General features: G+C 33.5%; 1 protein-coding gene across 2 annotated transcripts; it reads left to right on the top strand.

The window, feature by feature from the left end:
• Positions 1-1,990: 1,990 nt before the first annotated feature.
• LOC114387419 (protein SMG7L-like) lies at positions 1,991-8,208 on the top strand. Of its 2 annotated transcripts, none has more exons than XM_028347606.1 (6): positions 1,991-2,212; positions 3,507-3,603; positions 3,701-4,303; positions 4,395-4,517; positions 4,629-4,831; positions 5,785-8,208. In XM_028347606.1, the coding sequence occupies exons 2-6, from the start codon at positions 3,544-3,546 to the stop codon at positions 7,802-7,804; spliced, it is 3,009 nt and encodes a 1,002-aa protein (XP_028203407.1). In that variant the 5' UTR covers positions 1,991-2,212; positions 3,507-3,543; the 3' UTR covers positions 7,805-8,208. The 2 variants fall into 2 exon arrangements, with proteins under 2 accessions (XP_028203407.1, XP_028203408.1); XM_028347607.1 differs by having other exon boundaries at positions 5,788-8,208.
• The last annotated feature ends 2,377 nt before the right edge of the window (positions 8,209-10,585 follow it).

The raw sequence follows: 10,585 nt of genomic DNA on the forward strand, positions 1-10,585 counted from the left end.
ACTCGATCATGCACACATGTGCGGTCAAACCTTTGGCATATCCCCACCAAATGAAAGTACTACTCACATAATTATGTGCAATATGGCGTAAAATTAGATCATTGAAAATGTCGCAATAAAATAAAAAAATCTTATTTAATCATTTATAGCTGAGAATGTAAAAAAAAATGTATACATTTTCCGTTAACAAATATTATTCATATATTTTAAACTAATAAAAAAAATTAATAGGTAACATATATCTTTTTGAATTTTCATTACCATTTTTTCAACGTTTAGGAGTGAGCTAACGGTTCATGTGGGGTTTAGGAAATCCTTTTAAAAATTCATAAGTAAATATAATAATTAAATGTATTAGGCTTAACGGACTGTATAGTTTTTCAACTTTTAAGTTTAATAGAATCTGTGTTATAAGTGTAAAAAAATTTATGTTGTCTCAATTAATAAAAAATTATTGTTAATATGATATTTAAAATAATTATTATAAAAATTAATAAATTTATTATATATCATAATTTATAATTCAACAATAATATAAAATTATTTTATATTATGAATGTATACCTTGTTTTTTCTTCACTTTTTTTTGTGTGATGGTATTTGTCTCTTTTATTCGAATTCTGATGTTATAGTTCAAGCCTACTTCGTCAATTGGTTTCAGCTTTGGTAGAACGTTTGTGTCAGTGAAGATTTTAGTTAACAGTATGGACTAACTAATCAACTTCAATTCGGATAATTGATTGGTTGACATTATTATTTGAGATTACTTTTTGATAAGTTGTCGGTATAAAAATATAATTTCGTATATTAGTCATTAGGACTATCCATTTCTGATAAGTCATTATTTTTTGAGATTATTTCGTATAAAGATCATGATTTAAAAAAAAAAAAAAGTTACTGTAAATATAATTTTAAAATAATAATTGTTATTATTATTAAATCCTCTCATAATTCCATATTTAGACCAGGCTCAAGATTTTAATCCACAACCTATGGGCTCGACCTCCACCAATTAAGTAGAATATAGTTTTTGTTCCCTTTAAACTCGAACTGAATGGTTATACACCGTCTTAGATATAAGCTGAATACCAAGTCTCATTATAACAGTTAGTCATGGGAAGATTCTAGAGTTCACAATCATTTTTTGACATAACCAATATCTCAACATTTAGTGAATTGTATTTCAAATGTTACTGTTTTTAATTACATAAATGAATTAAATCAATAACTTAATTGTATTTTAGATTTTAAATTTTTTATACTTTTTTATGCAATTGAAATTACTTAATCGTCCCTATAACTTTTGAGGGAGATTTTTTTATAGTGTATATTACTTTAAGTAATAAAGGATATATTAGTATAATAAATATTTTTAATAGAAAATATTAATTGATTTTCTTAAAAAAAAGAAAATCTTAATTGATTTTGTATTTTAAATCAACATTGAATGAATTGTAAATCAAATGCTACAGTTTTTAATTAAATTCATGAATCAAATAAATCATTTAATTGTATCTTTAGTTTTTAATTTTGTTATTTTAATTGTATTTAAAATTTAAAATTTTTGTTACCTTTTTTATGCAATTGAAATGACATGATTGTCCCTAAAACTTTTGGGGGAGAAATTTCTTAAACAATACAATACTTTAAGTAATGAAGGATTATGTACAAAATTAAATAAACTCTTAATATTTCTCTGAAAACGCTTTATGTAGGAAATTGAGATGTGTTTCCACATAAGCTCAAGGTATATGTTTTATCTGATGTAAAATGTGTTTTTACTACGTTATTGACCTTTTGTACAATTGATATTGTATACCGTGAATCACTAAGTCATTGTGTCCTGAGGCACACAGATAATTAGTCTTGGTTCACAAAGTGATCCTTCATATTTAGTCATAGAAATAGATTATGATAAAGCACTTTATTTATTCGTTTTACATTTTTCTTGACAAGTAGAAAGGAAAAAAAAAAAACTATATGAAAAGCCAGAATATGGTTAAGATTGTTGTCTTGTATTCAGTCTCCTCATCACAATCCCACCTTTTTACTTTGTCTGTTTCACGACTGAAACCCCTGCAAGTGGTCCAACTCTTCTTGCTTCTTCCCTTCTCCGCTTCCATCAATGTTCCTGCTTTCACTTTCTGCTTCATTTGTTGCAGCTGGCTAACTGCAGTTACAATTTTTCACTCACGAATATCTTCTTCATTTGGTAGTCTTTGCTTTCTAAATTCTTATCTTTCATCTTCAGAGTGCAGTTTCTTAATTTACCTTAAAGGATAACAAAATCTGTTTTTTTCTTCTTCTTTTGTTTAAGTTGTGTTTTTATTCGTTGATGTGGATTTTTCTTCTTCTTATTATTGATGTTATTTGGTTGTGGTGGCAGTTTAATTTTAACAATTCTAGTTCTGGTCATGAAACTTGCAACTCCTAAAAACTTTATTGTTCTCCCATGTTTGCCCCTTATGTTGTATTTTAGTGTGTAGTATGGATATTGGGGAGGTCGAAAATTGCTATGCAAGTCTGATTGATACTTTAATTCTCAAAAATCTAGTATTGAGATATTTTGTATTCTCTATACTTTCTTTTCTCAAACATTGTTATCTCTTTCCTGAATTATTTCATATGTACTTATCCTCAAAGATGATGATTATGTTCTGCACAAATAAGGCCACTGTCGTTTCTTTTCTTAAGAAGTGATCTGCATAGATCACAACCTTAGAGTTAGAGTTAGTTATTTTACTTAGGGATGCGTGTTTTCCCTGAATGTAAGAAAAGGTACTTGGGCTCCTGGTATCATGTGCTTAATTGTCTGTTATTCTTTTTGTCGGTTTGGTATCCCTTGAAATTTGGGGTGCAAAACTCAGGGGCTTGTCCCTTTTCTTTTTTGCTTATTTTATACTATTATTTTTTTTCTTATCGCGCATCCTTGAGTTTTTCTTTCTCATTTTTAAAGAGACCTCAAACTGACCCTTTCTCTCAAAACTCCCGTCGATCTACCCATTTTTTCAGTCATTAAATTTTGCTTGATGTTGAAATGAACATTGGAGTCTAGCGTGCTTTGTTCTCATAATATAAAGAACTTACTCTGTGCTTATATTAGAATTTAATAAAAATCACATGACAGAAGTGTACTTCATATAATGGTGGCCATGTATTGCGTTAAATAAGGGGGAGCAATTGCATCAATGATTGCATTGACCACAGTCATTGATCTACAAAAGTTCATCCAAGTTTTGAGTTATATGGTAGTTGTAGAATCCAATAAAAATTTCCATGGATACATTGAATAGAACATCAAAAGCTCTCAATGCTCTAGAAATTTAAATTTTAGCATTGGAACTAAATTTCATGTGTCTTTCTGGCATCATTATATCTAGACCTTCAACCATGTTGCTGATTAACATTTTTATATTCATATTTTGCGGTTAGTTTTTGAAAATTTTTCCCTATCCTTGTACCAAGAATGGTACTACTAACTAATAGGTCTGGTTTGTGCTAAGCAGATGCGTCACCTTTGAAGGAAGCCCTTCAGTTTCGACCATGGCAACTAATCCATCGCTTTTGCCAGGAATTCATAAAGAAGAAAAAGTTCTCTGGGAGGTGACTTTCTGAAACTAGTATTCCTTTTTATGCATTAGGTCTGGGAAATGTAACTTAATAGATATCCTTTCAACTTTGTGTAATGTTCATTGTTCAGATTGGGAATTCTGAAAAGCAGTTGTGGGCATTGATCCATTCCAAAGGCCTTCTGCACTCTGATGCTCAAGACTTGTACCACAAGGTCCGGTCTAGTTATGAGAGAATAATCTTGAGTAACCACATGCTCTCAGAACTTCAGGATGTTGAATATTCCTTGTGGAAGCTGCACTATAAGCATATTGATGAATTTCGCAAAATAATAAAGAAAAGCTCTGGTAATGTGGAGAGCAAAAAATCAGGAATGCCACAAAATCGTGCTGTGCAGGGAGACAATTGCAATCATTTAAAGTTATTCAAGATATTTCTGACAGAAGCTATTGAGTTTTACCAAACTCTGATTGTAAAACTTAGAAAACATTATGGAGTCCCAGTGGAGGCTTTGTTTTATAAAATGGGTTGGAACTCTACTTCTGTTGAACCAGATGTCATGCAGAAATGCCAGTATTTATGTCATCGCTGCTTAGTTTGTATGGGGGATCTTGCCAGGTATAAACAACAATGTGAAAACCCAGATACTAAAAATCATAATTGGTCGGTTGCTGCCACCCATTATTTGGAAGCAACAAGGATTTGGCCAGACAGTGGTAACCCACAAAATCAGGTAACTGTTTCTTATCGTTTGCAGTGTTGCATAAGTGAAACTTTTATCCTCTATTTATGTTTCCTTTTTTCAAATTTTTGCTTATTCTCAGTTGGCTGTACTGGCAACATATATTGGTGATGAATTTCTTGCTCTTTACCATTGTGTAAGAAGTTTAGCGGTTAAAGAACCTTTTCCTGATGCCTGGAACAATCTTATCTTGTTGTTTGAGAAGGTAATATGATATAAAGGCTCTCTAATACACTGCAATTCAGTCTATCTATTGTTCAATGTTTCTAAGCTTCTTATACTTTCATCTTCTCAAGTGTCTCTAATGATCTTGCAGAACAGGTCATCTCCTCTGGAATATGTTTCCAGCAAAATCTGTTTAGATTTCTTGAAACCTTTTCGAAGAATTGGTGAAGAGACCAAGGCACAATGGGAAGATGATAGCTCAAACTGCAACAAGTTTGAAGGCAAAAGTAATCATTTTGCAAAGTTATGGTCTCTTGTGGTCAGAACAATAAGCTTCCTCTTCATATCGTCAAGGTATATCTTGGATTCATTTTATTTTGTTTTAAAATTTTCTTTGCATTTTGTCTTGCTATTTTACTCTTTGTATTTCCCTCTTGTCAAATTGAGTCATTCGTATTCACTGTATCCTTGACTAGTATTTCTTCTTGAACACATATGCTAAGTTCACAGTTAATAACTAATTTATTGTGTAGCGTTTCAAGTAGCCTCAAAGCAGTTAATATTTACATTTCCTTGGGTGTGGATACATTTTATGTTGCGAGTATCATATAAAGAGCTTTTCTATTTTATTCCTTCTCTACCTCAAAAGGAAGATACTGATGATAAGTTTCTAATTACACTGATTATTGCTGCATGCATGTCCCTTATAAATAAGAGGGAGAACAAAAGAAAAATACTTTCATTATTGGAAGTGCAAAATATTTAGAAATCTAGGTGCTCTTCTGAATTATGAGCTGCTTAAGAGATTTCATTGCTATTTGCTCTCCGGTCACGCTAGCACTTTAGAGACTATCTTAGCCCAGAGTGAGGGATCACAATAAGGATTACCAAAAGTATGCAGTACTGAGGTACCAGTCCACGACTAGCATTTCTGTAACTTAACTTCCGTGCCCCCTGTCCTCTCAGTCTTCTTTTCGGACTTCAGGAGCATTGAGAAGAAACTGATTCTGGGCCTGTATCTTCTGTAGCGCTAATGAACAGTTAAACTGCTCGGATAAATAAATTTTGCAGTTGATTTTGAGAGAGAAAACGTAGACATTGGATTCCATATTATGCTAGTATTGAGTATTATGTCTTTATTCAAAGTAGTGTCATCATATGCCTGCGTTGTTTGTTTATGCTAGACTGTGCCAGGCCAAATTGTACAAGGCAACAATTACCCATATAATGCATGATTGTATATTAATGTGTACTTTTAGTTCCTTTTATTATGTGTTCTGATGTCGTTTACCCCTTATCTCCTGAAGCAGTTTAGAGGAATTCTCTATTGCATTGGCATCTACAATTGGAGAGTTGGATAAAACGATGGAGCTAGAAGATGCAGAACTAAAGACCATGTTGGAATCCTATAGTCAAATGGATTTAGCCAGAAGAGGTCCTTTCCGAGCTATACAAGTAGTTTCTGTTCTCATATTTTCCCTAACGAATCTGATTGATAGACTTAGAAAAGATGAATCAGAAAACAAAAATGATGGACAGTTAATGCAGCTGGCATTAACTGCTGCATTCAGCTTGATGGGACGTTTCATTGAAAGATGCCTAAAGGCTAGTTCTTTGATACATTGCCCCTTGTTGCCCTCAGTGCTTGTTTTTGTGGAGTGGTGTTCAAGCATACATGAAGTATGTGCAACCGATCAAAAGAGTACAATAGCTATTTCTTATTTTTTTGATGTGTTTGTTGCACTTCTAAATCAACTAAAGGATGATAAAAAGGAAACCGAGAAGCATCTTCATAGAACTCCTCTTTGGGAGGATTATGAGTTGAGGGGCTTTGTACCTATAGCTTGTTCACATCTCTCATTGGATTTTTGCGGTAATTGGGAACACACAGACAACTTTGAAAGTGGAATTGAATTGCGTACTGAGCGCATCAGAGAAGTAGCAATGAAGATAGCAAGCAGTTCAAATAATTGGCAGAAGTGGATTACATGTGATAAATTAGGAAGTAATTTTTATGTGGCTAGATCAGATCAAGATCTTGACAAGAAAGAAACAGAAACTGTGCAGTCCAACGGCAATAGTACAAAATTGGAAGAGCCTAATCAGAAAACGAACAAAGACACAGGAGAACATGGTAAAGGGATGATAAAGGATAATCTAAGTACCAATGGAAAATCTTCTGTAGTGGAAGAAGAGGAAGTTATTCTCTTCAGACCTCTCACAAGGTATAATTCAGCACCATCACACCCCTCTATCTCAACTGATGACAAGATGTCACCAAAAGACAAGGACAGCCAAAGCTTACTGTCCGATGATTGTTTGCGCCGTGCTAGTTCTCTATTTATGGCACAAAACCCAGCTCAAACTCAAAGTGATCCATGGGAATTCAGCATTTTGGATGTCAGGAGTGACAAATCATTCAAACAACAAGAACCTTCAACAAGAGAATCAAATGCGCATAGTTTCTCAGAAGCCCCAATCTCTGCTGGCCCTCCTTCTCTCAATGCTTGGGTCCTTGATAGAGGAAGCTTTAGCCCCAACAGAAACAATGGGACAAATGGCCTTAGTGAGCACAGGTTGCAGCCCATTGAGGAAATAGCCTCTTCATCTTTGGCCAGTCTTTCCATCAATAAAGCTGAGAATTCAGCCACAAGTTCAGTGGATGAGTCTTCAAACTCCCATTACTCCTCTTCTGCTACATATTCCCTTCCAATACCTTCTGCTCCATTACTACCTTATAATGCTGCATGGTTTAGTGTTGCACAATCTAGTTTATCTTCTCCATTATTTACTGACAACTCATTACCAAAAAGTGGTTATCCAGATTGGAGTTCTACTTATGGACCACATGGATATGATCCTAGATTTCCTGTTCTATCAAGTGGATATCCACCACCTGGCAGAATGACTTCTTCAGAATGGCTTCGTTGGTACAGAGAAAATTACAAACCTGAAAGGACTAACAATAACATGCAACCCACTCATTTGAATACTCCTGGTCCTGGAAATCATGTCAACTTCCTCTACCATGATACTTACAGGTTTGGTCAATTTGATACATGGAACAACAACCCCCCTTTGTCTTCTAACCAGTACACTTACATGGAGCCCCCAGGGCCTCCACCAGTGCAGCCAGGTTTTTTGTCTGCTTTTGGTGAGCACAAAGGCAGTGTCTACAACAATTTTCAAAGACCAAGCCCTTATGGGTGTGGTGTAGTGACAGACCTGAGAAATGAGCCACAGTCTCTACTAGAGTGCCTGAAGGAGAAAGAGTGGAGACTCCAGTCAGATCCTAATGTCAGAGGGCCTACATTCATGGGAAATTAGAAGTTAGAACATGTATCTGAAACTTTTGTTTCAGAGTTCTACACCTTTTTGTCATTTTGTGCACTTTGGTTCCATACCAAGCATCAAAATAGGAAAGATGTGTGCATTTATGCATAGAGATGTTTCGGTCATTTCTTGAATGAATTGAGGAATTTCAAAGAAAGTGGGTGAAGTATCCTCCATTCCAGTTTTTATCTCATGGAAATCTACACTTCTTTTCTTAATCATCTGTTCTAGGATATGCATGTAAAATATGTATAGTTAGAGGAGGAAATCATCGTTCTTAGAAGTGGACACATATTTCTGAAACATGTTACTAGCCATGTTTGCTGATATATATGTGGTTATCTACGGTGAGATATAAATTATAAAGGCATATATGATGCCAGAATTATGGTTGAGTATGTTATATCCAAAAATTATTGCTTAGGAAAGCCAAGTAAATGATGCCATATGTCTTTAACCCTTGTGGTGGCAGTAAAAACAATTTTTTTAAGCCTGATCCCACCTTTAATTTTGCATAAAATCAAAAGTGAGGTCAATATTTAGCAAATGCATAAAAAAATATATAATAATTTTTTTTAAAAAAAAAGGGAAAGGTAAGAAGGAAAGCAGAAATTTGGAGCGTCTACGTTTGTTTAGAAGATAGAATCGGATACTCGTACGTATCATATGTCAAACCAGTTATCCTCTGAGCTTTAGCTCCTGTTGTGAATGAGTTTATACTTGTAACTGGGTTTTGTGAATTCCCTGCTTATTAGATTTTGTAACTGGGTTTTGACTCTTTTTTTTTTCTTCTTTCGTTTTTCCTATTTCAGGGCACTAAATGGATTGCTTTAAAGTTGACTTTTTTAATGGTGGGTCTGTATCTTACAGGTAGGTTGGGCCTAGCATTCTCAGTGCTTTCTTGTTGTAGGGATTTGAATCCTGCAACTCCTATATTGAATCCTGCACCTGTCAAATTTTTTAAAATCTCAAATTATCCTTTTCATATTATAATAAAAAATAAATTTTACAATAAATATTTAATAACGATAAAAAATAGCTTTTGAAATAGGTATTTCATAATAATAAAAAATAATTTTATCTTCTAAAATAGGTGTTCCATAATAATAAAAATAGCTTTAAAGATAAACATTTCATAACAATAAAAAATAGTTACGGGAATAAGTGTTTCATAATAATAATAAAAAAATTATCTTTCAAAATAAGTATTTCATAACAATAAAAAGTAACTCCCAAAATAAATATTTTATAACAATAAAAAATAACTTTCAGATTTCATAATAATAAAATGATAGTTTAATATTTTCTAACAAAAATGAAAGATGCAAATACACATATGAGAGTGTAGAGTCAAATGGCCACGTCGTATTCATTGTTCAAATACGTGTGACAAAGTCAAATTAAAGATTTATACAAGTACGATTGTATTGGTCTTGTTTAACTACTAATAGTTTTCGTCAAAAGGGACTCTAAAAAATGTGTATCACTAGATTGTCTTCATTATTCTTGTTCCATCACGTTTGAGATTTTGAATTCAGATAAAGAATTTACCTGAATTTTCATTCTCGTTAATTTCGTAAATTTCCCTTCGGGAGTTTCTTAACCATATCATAAGATTAAAATTTTCCTATCAATTTGTTCTGAGGTTAACATAGTTACGCATAGGTACGTGTTTATTATTAATATATGGGATTGTCGATAGTATTTTGTTGATTGTTCTTGTTGTTACTTCTTGTCATCCTAAAATTGTTTGCAGTATTCACTCACTTTTATTGTGTGGTTTCCCAACGCGCACAATCATGCATTGTACTGGATGATGACCATTCATAAATTTCGCATTAATAACTCTGTACTGTCTTCTGATGTGTCATTTATGTTTGTAAGAGTTGTTCCAAGTTTTAAAACTTGCATGTTACTCACTAGTTATGATACTGATGTTTCGGTGTGAGAGCAAGATCATTAGCAGGTTAATGCAACTATGATTTTTAGCATGTCTTGCACAATATCATTAGGGTCTTAAATGCATCTAAATTATGACACCCTTGTCAATTAGAGTTTGCATAGGCTTTTCCTTGCATTTGCAGTGTTCAATACAAACTGGCCTAGTCTCTATAGAACATCAAATGTTGCAAAGTGATCCATCTAGATTCTAGAGACAAGCAGAAAGCAAATAACTATGGAACATTACAAAATAAGACATAATATACTTTAGATTGGGAGGATTTATATTATAAGCATACTTCATGGGAATGTCAGAAAATAACTTCTGGTGAATTTTTTCTTAGTTGATGAACCCTACAGCAACCAAATTTTCTAGGAAGTCATGAGGAACATACTGCTGGCTGAAGATGTCTGTCCCCTTTGTCATTGACTCTTGTCTTCTTATGTTTCTCTTTCTTTTGTTTGACGAAACAGAAACATGAGCAGCAGGGGAACTGTAACAAGAACTTCATTTCTCTCATGACCAAATTGGAGGACGTGATGTATATAGAGCTCTAGCCTTACTATATTGTAATCATTTAATTTTTATTCATTCCTCTTCGATGTTATTCTTGTCGTGCAGATAAAAAGATGCTTAACTTCTTTTTTCCATGCCCATCCCACTGGATACCTTGTGTTCCTTTCACTCGTTAGGATTTTTTAAAATTTCCCACGTCTCTTTTTTTTCCTGGCGTATAGAAAAAACTGGGGGCAGCTTAAGGACGCTTTTACTAATTGGAAATTGGAAAATTGTGTTCATTCCGGTAAGGAATATTCAAGGTACAGGCATCTCTC

The sequence above is a fragment of the Glycine soja genome, chromosome 15, assembly GCF_004193775.1.
Source record: "Glycine soja cultivar W05 chromosome 15, ASM419377v2, whole genome shotgun sequence".
Taxonomy (NCBI): domain Eukaryota; kingdom Viridiplantae; phylum Streptophyta; class Magnoliopsida; order Fabales; family Fabaceae; genus Glycine; species Glycine soja.